The 25079-nt window shown below is 34.5% G+C and overlaps 2 protein-coding genes across 2 annotated transcripts; one reads left to right on the top strand and one right to left on the bottom strand.

The window, feature by feature from the left end:
• The first annotated feature begins 3921 nt into the window (after window positions 1-3921).
• LOC107493894 (1,4-alpha-glucan-branching enzyme 1, chloroplastic/amyloplastic) lies at window positions 3922-19639 on the top strand. Its single transcript, XM_052263040.1, has 21 exons — window positions 3922-4312; window positions 5805-5959; window positions 6814-7088; window positions 8113-8211; window positions 9139-9181; window positions 9856-9915; window positions 11458-11574; window positions 12195-12278; window positions 12809-12930; window positions 13113-13232; window positions 13391-13520; window positions 13621-13731; window positions 14385-14513; window positions 14764-14867; window positions 15547-15691; window positions 16063-16210; window positions 16330-16430; window positions 16564-16641; window positions 16913-17068; window positions 18756-18830; window positions 18969-19639. The coding sequence occupies exons 1-21, from the start codon at window positions 4186-4188 to the stop codon at window positions 19197-19199; spliced, it is 2610 nt and encodes an 869-aa protein (XP_052119000.1). The 5' UTR covers window positions 3922-4185; the 3' UTR covers window positions 19200-19639.
• Window positions 19640-19995: 356 nt separating this feature from the next.
• LOC107493892 (growth-regulating factor 3) lies at window positions 19996-22962 on the bottom strand. The gene is made up of 4 exons (XM_016114925.3): window positions 22427-22962; window positions 21991-22173; window positions 21458-21755; window positions 19996-20748 (listed from the first exon to the last, which is right to left on the bottom strand). Exons 1-4 carry the CDS (start codon window positions 22653-22655, stop codon window positions 20244-20246), a joined length of 1215 nt encoding a protein of 404 aa, XP_015970411.1. The 5' UTR covers window positions 22656-22962; the 3' UTR covers window positions 19996-20243.
• Window positions 22963-25079: the final 2117 nt, after the last annotated feature.

Genomic DNA, 25079 nt, shown 5'->3' with positions numbered 1-25079 from the left:
GTGCCAGTTTGGGCGTTTAACTCCCATTTGGGTGGTGCCAGTTCCGGCGTTTAACGCTGGGATTTCTGAGGGTGACTTTGTACGCCGGTTTGGGCCATCAAATCTTGGGCAAAGTATGGACTATCATATATTGCTGGAAAGCCCAGGATGTCTACTTTCCAACGCCGTTGAGAGCGCGCCAATTGGGCTTCTGTAACTCCAGAAAATCCACTTCGAGTGCAGGGAGGTCAGAATCCAACAGCATCTGCAGTCCTTTTTGGTCTCTGAATCAGATTTTTGCTCAGGTCCCTCAATTTCAGCCAGAAAATACCTGAAATCACAGAAAAACACACAAACTCATAGTAAAGTCCAAAAAAGTGAATTTTAACTAAAAACTAATAAAAATATACTAAAAACTAACTATATCATATCAAAAACATACTAAAAATAATGCCAAAAAGCATACAAATTATCCGCTCATCAGATACCATCTGTAATAGCCCAGATCACCCGCTAGCACGATATTGTCTGCTTTGGCATACAAGGCCTCACAGTTTTGCCTTTGACAATAGGGATGATAGCCAAAGCCAACACACTCACTCATCAAACGCGTCATGCTAGGGAGAGGTATCCACACCCTTATAAGGCATGCTTCATTCTCCTCCCCAACCGATGTGGGACCTTACAAGTAGAAGGTTGAGGAGTCTCTTCGATTTAATTCCCAAACTATGGCATTGACAAGTTAGGTTGAGGAGTCCCTTTCTTGTTGCGTCAAGAAATTGGGTAGAAAGTAGAATAATTCTCTTTGTACTCAATATCAATCTATCTTTTTTATTTTTTTAATTTAAATTTCAATGTATCTTTTTTATTCAGTTTGAATCCTTATCTTCTTGTTATCTTTTATTTCTTTATCATTAATGATACGTGCTTCAAATGATCGTAATATGAAGAGTTCAATTGTTATTTAGAAGATATTATTAGTTTATATTTTTAGAATATTTTAATTTAATTTGATGTATTTTGATTTTATCTATTTAATTACTAGATTGGGCCTTATGTTTATGGGCTTTAGGATTTTCTTTATTTTAATCTAATAAGAGGTTATAAATACCTCCTTAGCTATTGTAGTCGTAGAATAGAATGATTTAGAGGTTTGAAAATCTTTTTTTGGTTTCGTGATGATACCATGGTGTGGACAATTGAGATTGAGGAGTCCCTCTCTTGTTGCATCGGGGAATTGGGTAGTGTAACAGTCCAGACCACCTGCTAGTACGATATTGTCCGCTTTGCCACACAAGGGCTCACGGTTTTGCCTTTGACGATAGGGATAATAGCCGAAACCCCCCCACACTCACTCATCAAAATGCGTCATTCTAGAAAAAGGTATCCACACCCTTATAAGGCATGCTTCGTTTCCCTCCCCAACCGATGTAGGACCTTACAATCCACCTCCTAAGGGAGCCCAGCACCCTCGCTGGCACATCGATCCGGACTCCGGCTCTAATACTATCTGTAATAGCCCAGACCACCCGCTAGCATGATATTGTCCGCTTTGGCATACAAGGCCTCACAGTTTTGCCTTTGACAATAGTGATGATAGCCGAAACTCCCCACACTCACTCATCAAATGCGTCATGCTAGGGAGAGGTATCCACACCCTTATAAGGCATGCTTCATTCTCCTCCCCAACCGATGTGGGACCTTACAAGTAGAAGGTTGAGGAGTCTCTTTGACAAGTTAGGTTGAGGAGTCCCTTTCTTGTTGCGTCAAGAAATTGGGTAGAAAGTAGAATGATTCTCTTTGTTCTCAATTTCAATTTATCTTTTTTATTTTTTTTAAATTTAAATTTTAATGTATCTTTTTTATTCACTTTGAATCCTTATTTTCTTGTTATCTTTTATTTCTTTATCATTAATGATACGTACTTCAAATGATCGTGATATGAAGAGTTCAAGTGTTATTTAGAAGATATTATTAGTTTATATTCTTAGAATATTTTAATTTAATTTGATATATTTTGATTTTGTTTATTTAATTACTAGATTGGGCCTTATGTTTATGGGCTTTAGGATTTTCTTTATTTTAACCTAATAAGAGGTTATAAATACCTCCTTAGCTATTGTAGTCGTAGAATAGAATGATTTAGAGGTTAAAAAATCTTTTTTTGGTTTCGTGATGAAACCATGGTATGGACAATTGAGGTTGAGAAGTCCCTCTTTTGTTGCATCGGGAAATTAGATAGAAGGTTGAGGAGTCCCTTCGATTCAATTTCCAAACTATGGCGTTGACAAGTTAGGTTGAGGAGTCCCTTTCTTGTTGCGTCAAGAAATTGGTAGAAAGTAGAGTGATTTTCTTTGTACTCAATTTCAATTTATCATTTTTATTTTTATTTCAATTTCAATGTATTCTTTTTATTTAGTTTGAATCCTTATTTTCTTGTTTATCTTTTTTTTTTCTTTATCATTTGATATCAGAACTCAGGTATTAGATTAATTCTTATTAATCTATATTTGTTCTTCTTATATCATAAAAAAAAGTCCAGTGTCTGTCTCATCTTTCTTTTTGTTTTTGTGTTCTTGTTTTTGTTTGCGTTTTATTATTGTTTAAAAAAAAGAAGATGCATAAAGTGAAAAAAAAACAAAAAAAAGGAAGAAAAAATATCTTTTTTGTAATTATTGTTCTTTTCATATATTATATTTTTCCACCTACAAGATTCGAGGACGAATCTTTTTTGAAGAGGAGGAGAATGATACGTGCTTCAAATGTTCGTGATATGAAGAGTTTAAGTGTTATTTAGAAGATATTAGTTTACATTTTAGAATATTTTAATTTAATGTATTTTAATTTTGTTTATTTAATTACTAGATTGGACCTTATGTTTATGAGTTTTAGGATTTTTCTTTGTTTTAACCTAATAAGATGTTATAAATACCTCTTTAACTATTGTAGTCGTATAATAGAATGATTTAGAAGTTTGAAAACCTTTTTTTGGTTTTGTGATGAAACCATGGTGTGGACAGTTGAGGTTAAGGAGTCCCTCTTTTATTACATCGGGAAATTGGATAGAAGGTTGAGGAGTCTTTTTGATTCAATTTTTAAACTATGGCGTTGACAAGTTAGGTTGAGGAGTCCTTTTCTTGTTGCGTCAAGAAATTGGATAAAAAGTAGAGTAATTCTCATCGTACTTAATTTTAATTTATTTTTTTATTTTTATTTCAATTTCAATGTATCTTTTTTATTCAGATTGAATCCTTATTTTCTTATTTATCTTTTATTTCTCTATCACAATTTTTTTATTACAAAACAAACCTCCCAAACCTTTATAATTGCGAGTGAAGAAACTTTTGAAAATGTACCAGATATATTTGTTTTAATGAGCAGACATCATGGGCCTACATCGAGATTATTTTATGCTTATCGCGTCTGCTTTGGTATATAAATAATCATTTGATACTACAATAACATAATTATTATTACTATTTTGATTAAGCACTAATAGTAGTAATATTACAACTATATTTTAATAACATGTTAGAATCTTTGCTTCTAATTTAAATATTAAATATTATCACTAATTCCATTCCATTTCAGCATTTCTTTCCAAAAGGGGAAGTAGGGGCATATACTCACCTCAAAAGGAACCTTTCCCGTGTTGCTTTTTCCTTTACACACAACAAAACAGAGTCTAAAATAAAATAATAAAATAATAAAAGAGAAGAGAAATTATATGCAACGTTCATGGCTTATCAATTCATATCCGAAGCTGGTCCATGTTTACTTGTTTAAGGAGAGAATGGACGATCAGAAATTGCAAGCAACAATAAGCCCAGTGGGCCCCATAATCCCAATCATCATGCAACACTTGACTGCACTCGCAAACGCAGCACACGTAACAGTCCATCACTTCGTTTCAGTTTCATCGCTACCTGCCTTCTAGATAGTGCCACTTCTTCACCGTACAAATCCATCTCCCTATTATTAATTAAACTTAATAAACTCCATTTAGTGCTTCAACAGAGAAAATCTCACACCCAAACCCAAACCCAAACCCAAACCCAGTGGTCAGTGTCACGCTTCTCTCGCCTTATAAAGTAGTATAAAAATTCACAGCTCTCGATTCTGGATCTCTTTCCGTTTCTTCTTCCACTCAATAGCACGCGCACTCTGTTTTCTGAATCCTAATCTGAACCCTAGTGATCGAGGAAAATGGTTTACACCGTCTCGGGGATTCAGTTCCCCTCGGTTCCTTCGTTGCAGAAATCGTCGCAGCTGAGCTTCTACGATCGAAGGAGCGCTTCGTTCTCATTTCTCCTGAACAGGAACTCCTTCTCTCGTAAATAAGCTTTCTCTCATTCTTATGATGGTTCCGTTTTTTTGTTTGTTTGTGGAGTTGTCAGTTGTGTCAGGAGTGCTTGCTATTTTTGAACTTTGATTAGTGAGTTCTTTCTTCTTCTTCTTTTTTTCCCCGGTAGTTACGCTGTGAATCAATGAAAAACTGTTCGGTTGATGAATAGGAAACGGTAAACGACTGAAGCACCAAATTTAGATCATAAGATGACATCGTTTGCTTTGGCTGAGTGGAGACCGACTTTTGCGTTGCTCTGTTTTGTGCGGTTGCATGCAAGATGCATCTGTTACGAAATAGAATACTAAATGTTGTGGACTCTGGAGTCTGGATCGAATAATTGTGTTTGTGTGACTGGTTGGATAATTTTTGTATGTATTTCCGTGTTAAATTAACGTATCTGTGAAATCCAGCAGTTTTTGAACAAGAGTGATGGAATATAAAATAATCAGTTGTTAATAATAATAGCGTTCTTTTAGGTTCACTGTAGATATCTTTTGTTTCTTTCAGTTGCAGCTTCAATGTTGGGGAAAGTAATTGGATTTTCTATATTTCTTTTGCAACAAGTTCGGCTTGTAAACCTGTATTGCCAATAATTTATTCTGCATATTTTTGTTTTAGAAAAATGTGTAGAAGTTGTAACCAAATCCTGCTTTAATGCTACCTTACTCTTCATTGTTTGTTGAGAATATGAATTGAATCTTAACTGTGCGCAGTGTGTATTTAGGGACACAAACAATATCAAGATATTCTTGGTTGGTAACTTTAGTGAGGACATAAAGTGTGTTGCTAGTGCTTTTGTAGAAGGGACAAGTTCATGTCATACGGGCTGAAGAGCTTTTGTTCTTTTACACTTTTGGGCTATCGGGGAATGATTCCGCAATTGGTGTGTCTGGGTTGGTTCCTTAGGAGGCAGATGAGCTGTTTGACATGGTAGCAGAGTGTCCACAAGGACAGTGGTATCACTCTCCAAGATGCTGTATGGGGTACTTTTGAAGGATCAAATCACCTTTTAGACCCATCCAGATAAGAGAGAATAGTTCCCACGGAGGTCCCATGACTGATCTTGGGGTATTTTCCGCTTGCCTCTACCAAATGGGCCCAAGAAAGGCCATCAAATTCTTCCTTTGTCTCATTAACCGAATTAGATAATCTCCTGATGCTTGATCCAATTCCTATTCCTGATTTTCGGTTTGGAACATTTGGTATAGGGCAATAGTATGTAACTAGAGTGGTAATGATTGAACGAATCATTATAACAATGTGAAACTAGCATCAGTTGATTTGTAAAAATGGCTATCAATATTCAATGATTTATGAGTTTACTTATACATCAACATATTAACATTGAACCGAGAAAACACAACCTTGTAATAATATCTTTTTCATGGGATGAATGTAAAGTTTCTAGCTGGCATGCAGAACCAGGAATACTTGACAGGCATGAACACACCTCATTGATGTACATTCGCTTTTTCAGGGAAAAGTCTCGCTGTAAAATGTTCCCATGATTCTGACTTGTCATCTTCCTCGGTTGCTGAATCTGATAAAGTACTTATTCCTCAAGGTCATGATAACTCTTCAACCACGACTGATGAAGTTGAAGCTCCTGATATAACTTCAGAGGATCCGCAGGTGCTTTTTGTTTTTTTGCCATGTGGACTATATTTTCACAAATCACAATTGATTTTGCATATTTCTTGTTATGTGGCTCTCTGAATACGGCACCTGTGGTTTTGTTGTCATGTGTACTTGGAGTATCTATGAAATGTGTGCTTCTTTTTTAGGCCAAAAGTGTTACATTTGGTTGAGTTTCACTGTACTCGTCATTTGTTGATTTTAACTATGAGAAAAATCTGGAGGTGGAAGAGAATGGATAAACTTCATTGTTATATATGGAAAAAAGAGGAATATAACTGTTGTTCACTTTTCTTGCTGTGTCTAGTAAAAATGTAAGTGGAGTTTCTGAATAATATACTGTTATCAAAGTTAACTATCTACTTACTAAACTGTGAACATATACAAAACAGAAGTGAAGGTAGAAAGTATTTTTATGATCCAGATTCTTGTATGCTTTTCATGTTTTTGAGGATGTTAAATGGAACTAATAACAGAATAGGCATGATGATTTTTTGGATTAATGGAATAGATGAACTGAGTTTAAGGTGGAGCAACATTGAAATTTGTCTTTATTCTTGAATAATAGGGTGGTAATTATTTGTATGCACATCATTGTTAATCATTTGAAAGAAAATTTGCTCTGGAGCCCTTTGGAGATGTTATTACTGTTATACGGAAGTCATTTGTAATATTCTTAGCCTTTGAATGTAGGCATATATTCTTTGTATTGTATTTCAATATGCAGCATGCCTAGTACGAATGCTGCTTTTTGGTTATGGATTGACAATTTCTGGTTGTTCGTTATTATTTATCTATAAATTGGCTTTCTTGGAAATGATACTTTTCTTTACATTGTTGTGCATTTTCAGAAAATACAAGAGTTTACCATGAAAGGTGAGAAAATTGATTATGAAGCAGTTAGCACTGACAAAGATGACAAGGATGGGCAAGGTCATGTTTTGTCATCACATGTGGATGTTGACACCAATACTCAAGCTGAGAATACATCAGTATCTATAAACAAGAAAGTGAAGGTCGAAAGTGAGGAAGCTAGACCAAAGATCATTGCCCCACCTGGCACTGGTCATAAAATATATGAGATTGATCCATCTTTGCAAGCTCACCGTGCTCATCTTGACTTCCGGTAAGATAACTTCTTGACCAATATTCTTATAAGTCAAACAAGAACCTGATGTTTTAAATGGAGTAGGGATTGCAGATGTGTAATGTTTTCATAGTGAGGCTAAATTGACCTTTTATTGATAATTTCATTTTCATGTTTCATGTTATTATGTGAAAAAAAAAATTACAATGTATGAGGGTGGCTAGCTAGGAGGGTGAGATGTACAACACTATGAAGTCCCCAAATCTTTTAAATTCATTGGCTAGTATCTCCTGTTGCAATTCCATGTGTGACATGTCGAAGAGATCTTACTACGGTTTCATGCTTTGAAATTGGTTCCAGATCATGAATCACTGACTGTTTTTGCATTACACAATTTTGTTTTGGTTACATGCGTTTCTTAAAATTTATTAGTTTATTGATATGTCTAGCTGATTCTACCAGTTTCCAAGTGGGATAAGTCTTTATTGTAATTGTTGTATGAGCTATTTCAATTGATGCACATCGAAATTGAAAGAGAAATAGTTTGAAGTAATTATTGACTGTATGAACTTGTGATTCAAAAGAATATGATGGATAAATAGGCAGCATTTTTTGGGCTTTGGCCTCTAGTGTTTACCCTTTAACAAAAACGATTATCTCCTTTGTGTTGGAATTTCCTTTGAAAATATTTTGTTACGTCAACTGATCTGGTTTGACCCTTTTATTTTATTAAACTAGATTGGTATTGTAATGAAGAAATTAGAACTAGGATAGGCGACGTGGCTCAAAGTAATTTATCTAGGCTTGGATATTGGTAGATGAAAAGTTCTTTTACATTTGGTATTATAGATATTTTTCTTACTGCCATTACTAAATTATTCAAATACTTTATCTTTCATTTCTGCTTATACTCAGGAAGATGATTAACATATGGTTTGATATGCTGTTTTTGGTTCCTAAACTGTGCATGTTTTAATTTTTGTACCTCTGAATACTAGATACTGTAACTAAATGGGAACATTAATTATTATTTTTTTTGAAATACTTATGTCTCAAATCACAGTTATGGACAATATAAGAGATTGCTTGAAGAAATTAACAAGAATGAAGGTGGTCTGGATGCATTTTCTCGTGGTTATGAAAAATTTGGCTTCACCCGCAGGTATTACATTGCACTTATTTTTAGAGGTCAATGCTGCTCACATCAAACAACTTCCCCCCATGAATTACTGATGGCACATTAAGGGTATGTTTGGGAATTTAGCTTCAAAGATAATTGAAAAGCAATCACCAATAATGGAATAATAACAAAAGCTAACAATGGAATACAAGAATGCATGTGAAAACTTTGTTGTTTGATTATGTAATGAAGGGAAAGACCTCTGATCGTTTAAAAAGTAAAATCCCTTCTTCACTCTTCAATTTGGAGGGAGTGAAAAGTGAATACAAAGAGGGTTCCAGTAGTTCTTATGTTGCCATTCCATTCTTTTTAAAAACAATTACCAAGCATATGTTCTATTATATACATCATGTCATTTTGTGCCTTGCATTCCATTGTATATGGTGATTGACTGACTGTGTTACTCAAACAAGAAATCTTGCAAGGGGCAACAAAAGTAAAACCTTTATAGGGAATAAAAGTATTGAATTTTTGCTCTAACTAATGATACGAGAAATTCCCAAGACTTGAACTACCAAACTCCAAATTTCCAAATTTTTTAACAATGAAATTCTTGTTTCATGGTCATGCTTCTAGCATTTGATTATATCTAACACATGCCTTTATTCAAGAAGATCCCAATAATGCACAGATCACCTTGTGCTGAACTTCTTATAGAGGAATAGGGGCAAGAATGGTCAAAATGAGGAACATATAGAGTTCCAAGAACTAAATTTAACTTAACATGGACACACAATGACACAGGTTACAATGTAGATTATATATATATATATATATATATCAGAGATGGTTCTTAATTAGATGACTGAGTGTCTGAGTCCACAATGTACTTTAGAGTTTAGAGGTAATACAAGATAATTTAGCGGTAAATATTAGCCAAAATTTAATAACTATAAACTTTGTTTGCAGTGCTACAGGCATTACTTACAGAGAGTGGGCACCTGGAGCAACGGTATTTTCTTTATCTTAATTTTTTGAATCAAGATTAGTTCTTCTATGAATCAAAATCTTCTGTAATTGTATTCTTTTTAAGCATAAGCTTTGAAGGGAGTCCAGAGCCACCGGAGTTTCATATCATAAAACAACTTTCTGATTTACTATACATTTTAGTCGAAATACTGTTGTGGGCTTTCAGTGGACCCAATAAGTTAATTGCAACGGCTTTCAATACTGTTGTGGGTTTTCAGTGGACCCAATAATATTCCTTTGTCATTTATACCATGATTGCACAATAGCAATACTTATACTAGAGTTATAGAGTTGACTATACTTATGGTTGCTGACTTATTGTCGATATAATTATGATAGTAATCTCAAATTTACTGAACCTATGATTGCATTCATTTGGTAGAAAAGAAATGTTAAAAGCATTCTATAGATCAATTTCAAGATCTACCTTAGGAAGCATTAACACAAATTTTGAAGCAGTAATATCTTTTTCCTCATGTCCTTCCTATTTCCTACTCTATACATTATATATCTTCAAATAATATTTGTAGATAATCTAGTTTTGGATTTTGCTGATGTGGTATCTTTAAACTATCAAGAAAATCATATCAATTCTATATATAGTTGGTATTTTATTTCCACTGCAAATAATTATGGATATTATTGGATGCTTTTCAGTCAGCAGCATTAATTGGAGATTTCAACAACTGGAATCCAAACGCAGATGTAATGACTCGGGTATGTTATCTGTAATCATCCTTTGAAGTTTATACACGCAATTTAGGATGCTTCTGTCATGAATAAAGTAATGACTAACTAACTAGTGTAGCACAGATTTACCAACTTGAGGATTTTTATCTTCCAAATATTTTTCTGACATTTGATGTAGAATCTAGTGTATATGCCTCCTTGCTATCTGATGTACCTTTTTCCTATTCATTCCTTGTATGAGTTGTTTGGTATTTTCTTTAATTTCTTCCTTTCTAAATTGTTTTTCTCCTTAACATTGTATGTTTAGTTATATATGGTTGTTAATGTTTATAAACTCCATATATTAATATAATAATTGATTGTGATCTTTACTTTATTCACTATCAACAAATGGCTTTATTACTTTCAAACAGGCCTAGGCCTGCAATTGTCATTCTTTTAATGTTGACAAATTGAGTAATTGTGTAGGCAATGAATCTTGAATCCCAATTAGCAATAATTAATATTCCAATATATGAAATATAGTTAAACATAATTTTTACTTGTATGTTTATACTTTATATATCTTTTTTCTTGCAAATTACTGCAAGTGATTAGACAAAACCCTTGCATGTAAGAATGAGAATTCTGTTATAACAAAAGCAATGAAGCAACTATTGAAGGATGTATGAAATTTTATCCCCTATTATTGAAAAGCTTGCAAAAGAAATTTTAGTGATTCATGCGATGGTGCTAGTGTCTCTGCAATACTTAAACTGCTCAGACATCGTGATGTGTTGTTGAGTTTGTTTCAATGTTGACAATCTGGCCTATGCAATTATGTATGCTCGAAATTGTGTGACAAAAATAAATAATTAAATAATTAATAACTGCAGGAGATTACCGTATTGATCTTACTGATGTACAGATATTCTTATCTCTTCTGTAGTGATATTTAGTTTCTTTTCTTAAAATAAATAAATAAACAAAATAAAAAATAAGATAAATAAATAAATTTGAGGTATTTCTGCATTTCTTATCCGTAAATTAGGGATGCTATCTTTAGGAAATCCCCTATCTACCTGAGATTAGACCAATTTTACAAGTTCATTGATGATGCTTCAAGAACCTTCCTCGTTGAAAGCTTTTTTTACCTTTCCAGTGCAGTATACAGTGTAGCATAATAAGCTTCGTGGAAACGATCTTTCTTTGTCTTGTTCCGAAGAAGCTTTATTATTTATTTTTGCTAGCATCATCTTAGTGACTTTGGAGAAAGTATGGCATCCAACTCCTTGTCAGCATATAAGTAGGCATTTCACTAACTGCATTTAATCAAATGACAGGTTATAATGAAGATTGGTGACTTGGCTAACTTTGGCATCTTTCTCCATTCCTTTGATTTTAATATTAATTATTTCTTTTGGGGATATCTTATCCTTGACTAATGTAATACCCAACTTTATCCGTCTTATAAAACTTGTATAAAAAGTGGGGTACCAATCTACCATATATGAAAAACATTGATAGATGGCTTGAACTATGGCTGTGGGTTTATTCTGTGAACTAACTATCTCTATAACACATTTGTAGATCCGCATGGAAACTCCGTCTGGAATCAAAGATTCAATCCCTGCTTGGATAAAGTTCTCTGTACAGGCTCCTGGTGAAATTCCATATAATGGTATATACTATGATCCACCAGAAGAGGTAGGTTTCAATGTCTCTTTCATTTATGCCAACCGAAATGAAAAATGTAGTTTCTCTTCCCCTTTCCATTCTAGCATTTGTTACAGAATGGAATTGTATTTTCTCCCTCGCTTGGGTGATATATGATCGTGTCTTCAAGGAAAATTTTATTACTTTTATAATATAATGTAATATAATATGATATGCAAAGAGGTAGACAAGTTTGTAGTATTGCATGCCACTGCTGATCTGCCACTCTGTCTTGATGTTTTCTTATTGTTATATGCCAAAGATTTCACATGCCCCCTTCACCAAACGCCTGAGATGTACTTTGCTTAAAGTATAATGCCATATTCTTGTGCCTTAAAAAAAGAATGGTAGACAAGACTGCAATGTTCAGTTTAACCATGTTTGTCAAATGTGTCATGAAAATTAGTCTATGGTAATAGACTCTTAAGTAAATGAAAAGAAAATAATCATTTAGTGATAACAGTATGTTTAGCTATCCATACAGGTGTTAGTAATCATTGACTTATGTATATGATAACCTACTTTGAAAAAAGTTTGTTGAACTAATAATGTTTGATTTCTCAGTCATGCATTCCTGTTTTAAATTTGTTTTGGTTTTCTTTTCTATGCAGGAAAAATATGTCTTCAAATATCCACAGCCAAAGAGACCAAAATCACTTAGAATATATGAATCACATGTTGGAATGAGTAGTCCGGTGAGCATTTTTACACTTTTCTTAAGGAATGAGTAAAGGAAGTCTAATTTTTAAAGACACCATCCACAACCAAGTTTTATTAAACTGAGGCAACTGTGACTGGAGTACTGGACTGACCTCATGACATTTTGAGGATCCATGTTGCAAGACTATCAAAGAAGAGTATCTAAAATATGTCAAAGTTCAAATTGATACTTGCTCCACAATTCTTTCATGTATTTTTTACGTGAAGTTAAATAATCTTACGTTAGCAAATTAACAAAAACAATTTTAGTAAGCCAATTCTTTGGTAACTGCTAAGAGAAAGCATATTATAACAAGCAGTGGGCTTTACCCTTTTTGGTTATTTTCAAAATGAAAACTCATTAGATGATTTTTTATTGCATTGGTCTTTTTTCAGATAATTGCTGTCAATCTTATTTGCATACCTGAATGTTTTGCATAATGTCAGACTAAATCTATCAAAATTCAAGTGCATCGGTAGAGTTTCAATTGTTCTTTACAACTAACTTATCGACTTTGAGGTGCAGGAACCAAAAATCAATACGTATGTCAACTTTAGAGATGAAGTGCTACCTCGCATTAAAAGGCTTGGCTATAATGCTGTCCAGATTATGGCTATTCAAGAGCATTCTTATTATGCTAGCTTTGGGTAATTCTTGTGCAATCTGATGTTGCCAACTTTTTCCCCTTCTCCCTATCCCAAATTGCTCTCGGCTTGTGATTCAAAGAATAACATCCATTTTTGCTATATATTTTTTTATTTTGTCTCTCATTGTGTTCCTCCTAAAAATTGATGACCTGATAGTTAAAAAGCTGTTATGCATGAATCAGGTACCATGTTACAAATTTCTTTGCACCTAGCAGCCGGTTTGGAACTCCGGATGATCTCAAGTCTCTCATAGACAAAGCCCATGAATTAGGCCTGCTTGTTCTGATGGATATTGTACATAGGTAAATGGTGTTAATATTCTGTTTTGATCAATATCTACGAATCTTGTCTTTCATCCTTTTCTTCAAGTTACCATTATATGGATTTTGTTACATTCATGATCTTGTTGTGCCATATTTTTAAAATTGCTGCTAATACAACCAACATATTGTGAATGCAGTCATGCATCAAATAATACACTGGATGGGCTGAACATGTTTGATGGAACTGATACTCATTACTTCCATGGTGGGTCACGAGGTTATCATTGGATGTGGGATTCTCGTCTTTTTAACTATGGAAGCTGGGAGGTAAGTGCTGTCTGCACAGAATTCATTAACATTTTTGTCAACATTTTTCCTTATTATTTACCCTTGCAGAGTAATGCCATATTTTTAATTCTTAATATAGGTTCTAAGGTATCTGCTTTCAAATGCAAGATGGTGGCTGGAAGAATATAAGTTTGATGGGTTTCGATTTGATGGTGTCACATCAATGATGTATACTCATCATGGATTGGGGGTATGTGATACTTGATTTTTTTGTGATTTGTCTTTGTCTCAATATTTTAAGTTAATTTGTCTCTGGTTGTACTTATAGACTATTATCATGAAGGATAATTAGACCACCATGTGAATGAAATTCAAAATATAATGGCTTCTGACTATTTTCTCCACAATGCGGATAACTGGAGACCTTTATTGTTTTCATTAGCTTGTATGCTTATGCTACACTGCCTATGTTGAGAAGAATGTCTTAGCCTCGTCTTGCTATTGAATTTCTTTCTTGGCTTGGAAATAATTGTGATCATAATTTTTTTTACTTCATTATTGGATGGAATATTTACAATGTGCTTAGAATTTCAATAATATAGTGTTAAATTTCCTTGTTGGGAGAATCAAAATGACAGGGCCCAACTGAAAGTAGAATATATAGTTATCTCTCATTGTTCAGTTCAGTTCAATAGTAGAAGAAATGATCTGGAATCAATCATTGGATAGTACTGGCTTCTGGTTATATATGATATGAAACAAGTAAACGAAAGAAAATAAGTACAAGATATACAAAGGGAACTGTGTATTAAACAACTAATAGATAGGAGGTTGATATTTAAAGAAAAAGCATTCCATGTTCTTCAGCATATGTTACAAAATAACATGTTTTCCATGATGCAGGTTGGTTTTACTGGAAATTACAATGAGTACTTCGGTTTTGCAACTGATGTTGATGCTGTGGTTTACCTGATGCTGGTTAATGATGTCATTCATGGGCTCTTTCCTGAGGCTGTTACTATTGGTGAAGATGTATGCTAACCTTTCGTATGTTTAAAATTTTGTTAACAGCTTAGCAACTATGTTACTTCTGTTATACCCTGCTTGAAATGTGATTTGAGTTTAGCATTTGTCACTGCTCAAAACTTGATTATTTGTCAATGGTAAACATGTAAGTAACCCAACGGCAGTAAAAAATAACTGGAAAAAATTATGTGGTTGAATCATCTACTTGACTCGATGAAAACTGCAGTTAACATTACAATTATCTTTTCATTTACAGGTCAGTGGAATGCCAACATTTTGCCTTCCTACACAAGATGGTGGGGTTGGCTTTGACTACCGCCTGCACATGGCCATTGCAGACAAGTGGATTGAGATTCTCAAGTAACCTTATTTTAATCTGGAACCCGACATGTTAAATTTCCTTCTTAAGTAGTGTTGATTGTGGATATTTATGCTTTACATATAAAGTATATGATGAATTTGCGTGAAACTGAAAGAGACATGGCTTGGTGCTGTAAAATGATAAAAATAACATAAGAACGGCTGGAAAAATAAGACCAGGATTATTTAATCCTTTGTTTAGTATTGTATTTGGATTACGAAATAACCTTTTAGGTTAAATCCCAATTGGAATGGCTATAAAAGAAAAGAGTATCAATCTGAAGTTCCATAGTACAAGCAACTCAAATATGACACAGGTTAAGTTATCAGCAAATGCATGGAATGTGTTAGTACTTTGGAGAATTCTTAAGTCACATAATTAATTGCTGTACTTTCTACTTGTAAGGAGTAATCGAACATAACTGGGGTGATTATGTTTGAAGTTAATGCCAGTCATTCACTTACAATGTTACTAAGCTCCTTAGAGTGTAAGCGGAGACTTTGCATGTGGAAAATGCACACTTCCCGTGTCTTAACATTTTTACTATTTTAGGCAATGTCAAATTGTGTCTCTTTTATCATTCCACCTCTATAGGCCATCGTCATCTTATGGTTTGTTACAAGGTTGGAAAAAAAAAAAAAACTATGTCTGACTTCAGCCACGTCCTCTTTCATGTAGGAAGAAAGATGAAGACTGGGAAATGGGTGATATAGTTCACACTCTCACAAACAGAAGGTGGCTAGAAAAATGTGTAGCATATGCTGAAAGTCATGACCAAGCTTTGGTTGGGGACAAGACAATTGCATTTTGGTTGATGGACAAGGTGTTTAGCTCTTCCATATACTGTCTCTCTCAATTACTTGAAAATGTTTATTCTGAAGAACTGGCTGCTTTGAAAAGATAAAAAAATGGAGTTTCATCCAGTTGAGTGTAGACTGTGGATATACTGCATTGGGAGTTCTTTTTATTTGTAGCTGCTATACATAAACGAATAATTGGTGGATGAATATAAATCATGTGGAAATCTATCATCTGCATTTGCATTACACTCCTGATATTGGGGACAATTCTTGTAGCTTATAGGAATCTAATATGGCATCCTTCAATTCTCTTGTCAAATCATTAAGGACCCTTGTTTTATACATTGCTGTGTTTTAGCTACTTTTTTCATAATATTTTGTTTGGTTGCTTCAGGATATGTATGACTTCATGGCCTTAGATAGACCATCTACTCCTCTCATAGATCGTGGTATAGCACTACACAAGATGATTAGGCTTATCACAATGGGTCTTGGTGGGGAAGGGTATTTGAATTTTATGGGGAATGAATTTGGCCATCCTGGTAAGCATATGGGAATTGCTTTTTGTCATTATTAATGTAAGGATTTAAAAATAATTTGAGCAGCAGTTGCATTTAATGTTGACAAGAAAAGGGGTTTGCACTTTGTTGTTTCTGTTCAGAGTGGATTGATTTTCCAAGGGGTGATCAACATCTTCCTACTGGTGCAGTAATTCCCGGGAATAATTACAGTTATGATAAATGTAGGCGTAGATTTGACTTGGTAAGTTCCTGGTTATTTTTATCCACATTACGCGCATTACTTGTGCACATTCTCACTGTCTATCCTTGTGGGGGATTCAAAGAAAATAGTTCATAAGATTAACAAAATTATCTTTATACCCTTGTTTAATCAGGGGGATGCAGACTATCTTAGATATAGGGGGATGCAAGAATTTGATCAGGCTATGCAGCATCTGGAAGAAAGGTTTGGTGTAAGTGTTCATTTTTTCCTGACTTTCTGGGATTTAATTGCATTATTTCTCATCAATGGAGTTACCTTGTGGGAAGTTGGTTTTGACTATGGCAACAATATTTAAAACAAATGTGTGAGCCATTCTTTATTTTTAATTCTTCTGATACAGGTTCTACCAGAATGTTTATGCTCTCTTTTTGTGTTCTTTATAGAGTACTATGGCATTTGATCTAATTTGGATCCCCTTAGGGGAAGCAGTTATAGGAAGTTAACTATATTTAACTTTGCAGTTCATGACTTCTGAACACCAATATATTTCTCGGAAACATGAGGGTGACAAAGTTATAGTGTTTGAAAGGGGCAAACTTGTATTTGTCTTCAATTTTCATTGGTACAACAGCTATTCAGATTACAGAGTTGGATGTTTAAACCCAGGGAAATACAAGGTATGATCTGCTACTCTGACAAGACAATGTTGATAACATTTTTTTTAATAGATAGGAAATAAGTTTTCATTCGTAAAAGACGTCAAACATCATTTACAATAGATTTAGATCTAAAGAAGAAAGTTGGACATTTTCTATGTTGAACTAAATCCCGAGAATAAGTACAATTTCAGTTACAAAGAATCTTAAACAGTGGAAACAAAGTCAAATTTGGCTTTTTTAAGTTTCTAAATCTACACAGAAAGTGCTACAATAAAAAAAGGGTAGCCCGGTAAACAAGCATCACAAGCATCCCGCGATAAGGGTTCAGGGAAGGGCCACACCAAAAGGGTATATGTACGCAGCCTAACCTGCTAATTACATATATGGCTGTTTTCGTGGCTTGAACTCGTGACTTTTAGGTCATACGGAGACAACTCAACCATTGTCCCAAGGCACCCTTTCACAGAAAGTGCTACAATATAGTAAAATATTTTCAGAGCTTAGTCTTACCGACAAAATCCGGGAAATAACCCCTCCATCAATGCTTCCTATTAAGAGGAAAGGGGATGGATGTGTAAAAAAGGATCCTGTGATTATGGGTGTTTTATCACTCGAGAAATTTGACAAGCATGAACTGGTACTGGCATCTCTACCTCCTTCTAACGCTTATCTCTTTTCTTGCTTCTTTGCTTTAATCCTTTTGATTGCTCCCTATAGAAGATCGATTGAAGAGGCCTTATTTCTATAGAGAAAATGAATAGCCAATTAACGATACTGATTCCAGGCCTATTAGCCCTTTTTCATTTTTACTGGCCTGAAGCTTAAAGAAAAATGGCCATAGATAAAATATTTTTTCCTTCTTTTTGAGCAAATCTGAGCATACTTTTTGATCAAATCTTCCCTTGATGCACTCTCCAAGATCTATAAAATAGACTAACTATCCACAAAGGAAAAACAAGAAACACCACAAAAGGAGAGATATAACAACATGAAGGAACAGGGGAGGGCCTCTGCTGCCTTGCAAGGCTGTGGCGGCAGCGGCCCTCCACTAAAGTGCATTATGTTTTCTTCTTTGCTTAGAGAGGGAAGAGAGAAAGGTTCTGTATATGACCCCTATAATTTGAAACTATTGACAATGTTGCTAGCATTAGAACATGAAATTCTCGTGTATACCAATGCAAAGCTACCACCTGTTTTTTAAACCTGAGGAACGTCGATTACTCCTTTTCATCATTGTCTGGTTAGTTTACGAATTCAGCAAAGCAGTTTAGTGATTAACTATTTCCTTTCTTAACAGTATGCTCTCAATTGAATCAATTATAGTCTCTTGTATTAGTGTGAAGGTGAAGTGCATGTTAATATTATTCTACTACAAAAATGAATCATTTTTGTTCTCTCATTTAAATAATTGAAGTTTGTATGAGTGAATTTTAGTGAATATTCAATAACTGAGCTAGAAGTCCCCAACGAAGTAGTAAAGCCTTCTGCTCCTTTTTTCTCTGTCTCGTGTATCATCAATATGATATCTGTTCTGATAGCTAGAAAAAACTCTGCACTTGTATCGATTGATATACCACATTCCCATTTCAAGAAAGGCTATATTATAGGCACTGGTTGTCAGTGGCATCAAAATTCTGCCAAATACTATGTTTCCAGAATTAGTTTAGCATGTTGTGTAATGGATTGTGTTTTTTCTTGCTCTCAGATTGTCTTGGATTCAGATGATCCCTTGTTTGGTGGCTTCAACAGACTCAATCCCACAGCCGAGTACTTCACCTCTGTACGTGACTTGTCTAAAACTTCCTTTTATGTGCTCATGCTTGGGTGTGGAGCGCTAAGTTTTCCGTTTTGTCCTAATTGTGTTTCTGTTGACGGATTTTAATATTCATGTGGGCATCAACTCCTTGATTCCTTACAGGATGGCTGGTATGACGGCCGACCCCGATCTTTTCTCGTGTATGCACCTTCTAGAACAGCTGTGGTGTATGCCCTCGCAGATGAAGCTGAGCCAGAGCCAACGCTAAAACCAGTTGAAGTCCTAAAACCAGTTGAAGTGCTAGTGATGGAACCAGAGCTAGAGCCAGAGCCAAAGCAAGTGCTAGAGTCAGAGTCAAAGCCAGAGCCAGTTGAAGCAGAAGTTGAACCCTGATGACTATTTTCTGGGACAAGTGTGACTAGTGCTGCATGGCATGTTTGCGATAACAACTCCAAGTCAAACTAGCCAACAAATATATTTGTCGGTAACGCTGAAAAGCTAAGAAGCTGAAGTAAAAAAGTCGGAATATCGTTCATTGTGAACCGCTATTTAATCTTAAGCGAGGCAGCATAGTAACGTGAAAATCTTGTACTTGTGTCTTGCTAGGTAAAATTATGTATAGCACGCAGAGTTTTATGTTTTTAGGGTTTTATGTTTGACCTCTACGGATCGCATCACATTTGAGGAATGTGAATTAGCAAAACATCTGTCCACGACCCTCACTGTACCCGAGCAGCATTCACCAATCAATCATTCCTAATTGCAAAGGTTCAGAGGGATCTTACCCTAAAAAATTTTGCGAGAGGCTTTTGCTTTTGTAAATGTCTCCGTCACATTTAGTTGTTGGTTGTAGCAATAAGCAGTGTTTCACATTTGATTGGTTCAATGCAAAAAGTTTTATGCTTGTGCAAACAAAGGTAAATCATTCTTTCACCAAGGAAAAGTTGCTTATCTGTCGCAGTACTGTTTATTTCCTTGCGTCATCTTTTTGAAGATAACAATAACTAATACGCTCACCTCGTTCATTTTCTTCTTGTGGACTTGCCTGGCCAAGTGGCAACAATGGATTTTCACACTAATTAGATTTGCAAAGTTACACGTTCTAAATATTTTAACAGGCGATCGGTTTTTTTTGTTCCAAAGTTGTGAATTTCTTCGTATTTAATACCTCGTAGATTTACCTTCAATATACGTAAATAGTGGCTTGAATAGAGGAAACGTCGCATGGGATATGAACTCCCTCCACGTAGGTTTCATGCCCCTATTCTTAGAAACAACAGATGCATTCCATAGGATTGACTCAAAAGTGTTACAAGCATGTCCAGTGTCCAACAATGGCCACAAAAGTGGAAAGTAAAATCCCACCCAATAAACAAGCAGAAAAAAAAGAAAAAAAAAGATCCAGATAGTAAATGGGAGCACCAATTGAGTTAAAAACTAGGTGCTAATGAAGCTGGTCTGAGAGGCAGCAGCACGAGGCAAGTGATGCAGAACACTGGTGGGAGATGAAGTGGAAGTGGATGATCTGAGTGCCTCAGCAAGTGGTCCTCCCATTGAAGCCACTTGATTCCCCGAACTCCAGCCTCCGGCCCAACTCAACTGCAGTTGCTCTGCCTCTGCATTCCCATTCCCATTTCTTGGACACGGATCCTCCCCATACCCAGTGGACAACTTTAGTGATACATCCGAAGAAGCAGCATTATTTCCAGGCATTGAAATTGAGAGTGATGTGGCCGAGTTCATCCTCCCACTCCCACCACCACCACCATTGTTTTCAGCGTTTTCAGGGTCCTGATGCAGTGAACGTGGCCAGTCATCAAAGAAATGCCTCAGCATGTGCCCACCTGATCTGCCACCATCCCCACCCACATGATGATGGTTATCTTGATTTTCAAACACCCTCTTGTTTTCTTCTTCCTTGGTCCCTCCACTCCCAGAGGACCTACACAGTGGCCCATCCAACAACACAACCAAAACAAAATTATCAACTAGGGCACACATCATACAACGCAAGATTGTGGCTCTGGGAACACCAGCACAACATTATTTCTATATTTCGTCTAAAAAGAAAAGGTTGGGGATTATTTAGGCACAATCTAAGGCTTTTTTTCCTTTTTCCACAAACGTAAGACTTAAAGAGACATAATTTTGCGGGCCCCCCTATCCCACCAGTTAGGCATCAGTCAATCAATCAAAGGAACCAAACAAACAATGAAACAATCTCTAATATTAGATTACTTGTTTAATCTAGAACCAAACTTCACTTTAAACCTTTCCATGTATCTTAAGAAACAAGACCGACAGACAAGGAAAATATGTAAAAACAGAAATTGTTGAAGCAAAAAGTATGTCCCACCATATTGCTACACATCAAACACACAGAAGCAATAGTTTTAGTAACCATTTCCCAAAGCAAAACCTCACTCACTGATTGCACTTTCTTTATTCTGATAGTACACCACACTGATTGCCTTTTATTAGAACATAATAGTACTTACTACTAATTATCATTATTTCAAAGTAAAACATTCAATTAATGCACACGGCACAGTACACTACTAGCTAGTAGTCTAGTACCATCATTCAAACCCAATAATAATAACTCATTGTTAAGTACAGAAATAGTGGAAGATCATAGTTATTATTATTACCGTTCATTATTAAGGTGAAGGAGATCAAAGGGGGATTTCAATGAGGCAGTGGCAAGAGGCGGTGAAGAGATACAAGAAGATGATGAAACAACGCCTAAAGTAGTTCCACCACCAGTGGTTGGTGTGGGTAGTTCCACAGGCTTTCTTGAACGGTTTCGACCTCTATGCATGTGGCGCTCGCAGTACTTCTGACCGGCCACCACGTCCCTCGAGCACCGCCACTTCTTCCCGTCAGTCCTCCGGCACCGCCCTGGCTCCGGATCCATTGATGCTCTTCCCCAGTACCCTGATTGCAACACTGCACATGCAGCCAACAAAAACACAAACTTTTACATGTCCGCAATATACCCTTTTTCTTGATTTGTACCAAAATCCACAAGCATGTCAAAAATGTAAACTTTGGTTAGCTACTGATGATGCTGCATGAAAATACGGATGATAAATCTCCTTAGGGGGTGTTCAATAATAACAGGAAAGACCCAAAAAAGGTGCAATTTTAGCAATAGAGGTTATGAATAGTATTAGGAACTTACGAGCTGCAGGTTGATAGTGTTGGAGAGAGTGGTGAAGGAAATAGGGAGAAGAATGGAAGAGGCTTTTCTTGATTGGTTGAAGGAGCTCAGGGGGAACAGCAGCACCGGCCAACATGTACCTGAATATCAAAGCCTGCAACTCAAGCTCCTGCCACTGTGACAAGCTGAAGTAACTCCCCATTCCTATAACCAGTAACACACATGATGGAATGGATTATGATGATGATGATAAAGACAAGGCACACAGAGAGAGAGAGAAGGGGTGAATCCAAAAGAAGAAAAAGGTGAGAGCTCGGAGGAGCTAGCAACAGCAAACTCGAAAAGTAAGCAACTCAAGGCCAGAAGATAAGATATAATCATACTTTCTGACTTTTTTTTTTCAGTATAAGGGAGGAAGGGAAAAAGGAAAACACTGTAAAAACGAAGAAATACTTACTGGGGAATTTGGTGGTAGTAGTAGTAGTATGAGGAGCAAGTGTTGAATCTGACAGGGTGCAGGTGACTTTGCTGTTGGGTTCAGGTACAAACAAGGGGAGAGCAGAGGCAGGTGATGGTGGCTGTTGTTGATGGGATTCTGGTGGGAGAAGTTTTGGCATCTTTGTAGAATGTTGTTGTTCCTCTGACTCATCCTGGTTTCTCCATTGCTTCAGATAATGGAAGTCCATGAAGAGAGAGAAATAGAGAGGAGAGAGAAAGAGAAACCAGAGCTTTTAAGTTTGGTCGATTATGTGGAGGGGGCTTAATTTAATTAACTCTGGTTAGGTATAGTGTAATGTTATATTACGTTGGATGTGTAAAGATCAAGTTTATGAAGAAGAAAAAAAGAAAAAAAAGAAAGGGGTGAACAGTGAGGTGTGTGGGGTTCCTTTATAATGTTTGGCAGATAGCAGTGAGGGAGTGAGAGGATTCTGACAGCAAAGCCTGCAAAGTTTGTTTTGAAGGGAGTGGGGAAGCCCTAGAGAGCACTTGAGAAAAAGACAGTCAGACAAGACAGTGAGGAGAAAAAGAAGAAGCCCTCACAAAGAAATATTTACAATAAAATAATATGAGAACAACTGGATTGATGGATAGAGAGAGAGAGAGAACCCTGCAGTCTTTGTCCTTCTCCTTCTGTGCCTTTGCTTTGGAAATAGCACTTGTTTGCATAAAAGGATATTTCTTTTGGTGGATTCTATAATGTCTTTTATTGTTGTGTCTAAATTACCTAACTTATTTTTATAGATAACAAATAAAATGTATAAAATAAAAATAAAATAATTAAAATTTATTATATTATTTCTTTATTTAGTAAGTTAGGCATCATAACTTAGGCACCATAATATTCATCATTTTTTTTAAGATAAATTATATGGTAAAGATATAAGTTTACAGATTTCTTTTTATGAAATAAAAGAGAGATTGAAATAAGTAGGATCTATATTTTGAATAACAATAAAATAATAAAAAATAACTATAAAAAAATTATTTTTCCTCTCTATACCACTTCAATCTGTATATTAGAGTGTCTCTTCTTTTAAAATAAGAATTTTGTTTTTTGAAAATCAACCATTAAGATTAACTATTAACATAAAATATATATTAAAATATAAAATACACATATTAACTATTAACTATTTAATATATATTAAACTACACATATTTATATATAAATATATAATAATTAATTTTAGAAGAAATTTTACTACTTTTTTTAAAATACTAAGATAACATTTTTCTCCTCTCTATTTATAAAATATATATTTTTCTTCGGTCCTTCCTTATAAATTTTAAAAAACTTCTTCTATCTTTAACCCATTTTAAATTTTTGTGTTAACTATTATCAATTTTATCTATTTTTTTTTACTAAAATACCACTTTTAAAAAATTTAATTTTTTGTAATTAAATTTTATTTACCAAAATATTCTTTAACATATTTTTTTAGTAACTAAATTTTATTTTTATCAAAAAAATTTTTAAAATAATTTTTATAATTAAATTATTTTTTATTAAGATACCCTTCAATAATTTTTTAGTTACTAAATTATAATTTTACCAAAATATTCTTTAACAATAATTTTTTTTGTATGTTTTATGATTAATCTCATAATTTTAATGCATATTACTAAACATGATTTTACAAGTTTGGTTTAATATTTTTTTATATTTTGCTATTAGTCTCATTAGAATTTTTTTTAATTTATTGTTAACATAATATGCATTGATATCACAATATCACTAGAAAAATAATATTGAATGGTATCTTAATAAAAAAATAATTTAATCATTATAAGATATTTAAAAGATATTTTAGTAAAAATACAATTTTATTATTAGAAAAATAATTTGTTAAAGGATATTTTGATATACAAAATTTAATCACAAAAAATAAAATTTTTATTAAAGAATATTTTTATAAAAGTATTTTTTTTTAAAATGAGTAAAATTGACATTAGTTAACGCAAAAATTTTAAAATGAGTTACATAGGATTTGTCAAACCGTAAATAGTTATGAGTAGCTTTTGCTAACAAAATAACATAATTTTTTTTTAAATATTTTTACTAATTTTAGTGTTTCAATTTTATATATACTAAAAATCAACAGCTAAAAGCACTAAAACATCATTACTTTTAGAATACTTAAGATCTTCTAATTAAATAATGTTAATATCTTTTCTTCAATAAATACAATAAGACATTTGAAGACATTTGCTAGCTACAATCGTATAATGAGCTTAGAAAAACCTAGAATATAATATTATTTTCATTTGTCCCTGTTGCGAATATTTTAGGATTGGTCCGTTTAAAGATTTTACTAGGAAGTATTTAAAAAGAAATCACTCTTCATTTTATTTTATTTTTATTATATTTTTCACCTTTTTCTCTGGAAGATGTGTGTTGTTTTGGATGAATCCAATCCACTAACATCTCCCGTCTGAAATAGAAGCAAAAACAATATAAAGGAAGAGGCACATGTGATAATATGATTTTGATATATACCAAATCAATACTGACAGTGCAGTTTTGTTGCAGATGAAGTTGATAATGTGGCTGAGAGGATTTTCGTTATTCGCTCGCTTTTCTCATTCCTTGAAGCGCTCATCAACGTCAA

Source organism: Arachis duranensis, chromosome 6, assembly GCF_000817695.3.
Source record: "Arachis duranensis cultivar V14167 chromosome 6, aradu.V14167.gnm2.J7QH, whole genome shotgun sequence".
NCBI lineage: Eukaryota > Viridiplantae > Streptophyta > Magnoliopsida > Fabales > Fabaceae > Arachis > Arachis duranensis.
The sequence above is the reverse complement of the archived record's forward strand: the minus strand, read 5'-3'. Positions and strand labels throughout refer to the sequence as shown.

Excerpts from the sequence above, each read along its gene's own strand:
- LOC107493892 (XM_016114925.3), bottom strand. The coding sequence starts at position 22,655 with ATGGACTTCCATTATCTGAAGCAATGGAGAAACCAGGATGAGTCAGAG. Across the intron at positions 22,174-22,426 it reads TACTACCACCAAATTCCCCA|GAATGGGGAGTTACTTCAGC; the intron begins GTAAGTATTTCT and ends TACTGGTTATAG. Across the intron at positions 20,749-21,457 it reads CTTCACCTTAATAATGAACG|GTCCTCTGGGAGTGGAGGGA; the intron begins GTAATAATAATA and ends GCCACTGTGTAG.
- LOC107493894 (XM_052263040.1), top strand. The coding sequence starts at position 4,186 with ATGGTTTACACCGTCTCGGGGATTCAGTTCCCCTCGGTTCCTTCGTTG. Across the intron at positions 9,182-9,855 it reads AGTGGGCACCTGGAGCAACG|TCAGCAGCATTAATTGGAGA; the intron begins GTATTTTCTTTA and ends GATGCTTTTCAG. Across the intron at positions 14,868-15,546 it reads AAGTGGATTGAGATTCTCAA|GAAGAAAGATGAAGACTGGG; the intron begins GTAACCTTATTT and ends TCTTTCATGTAG.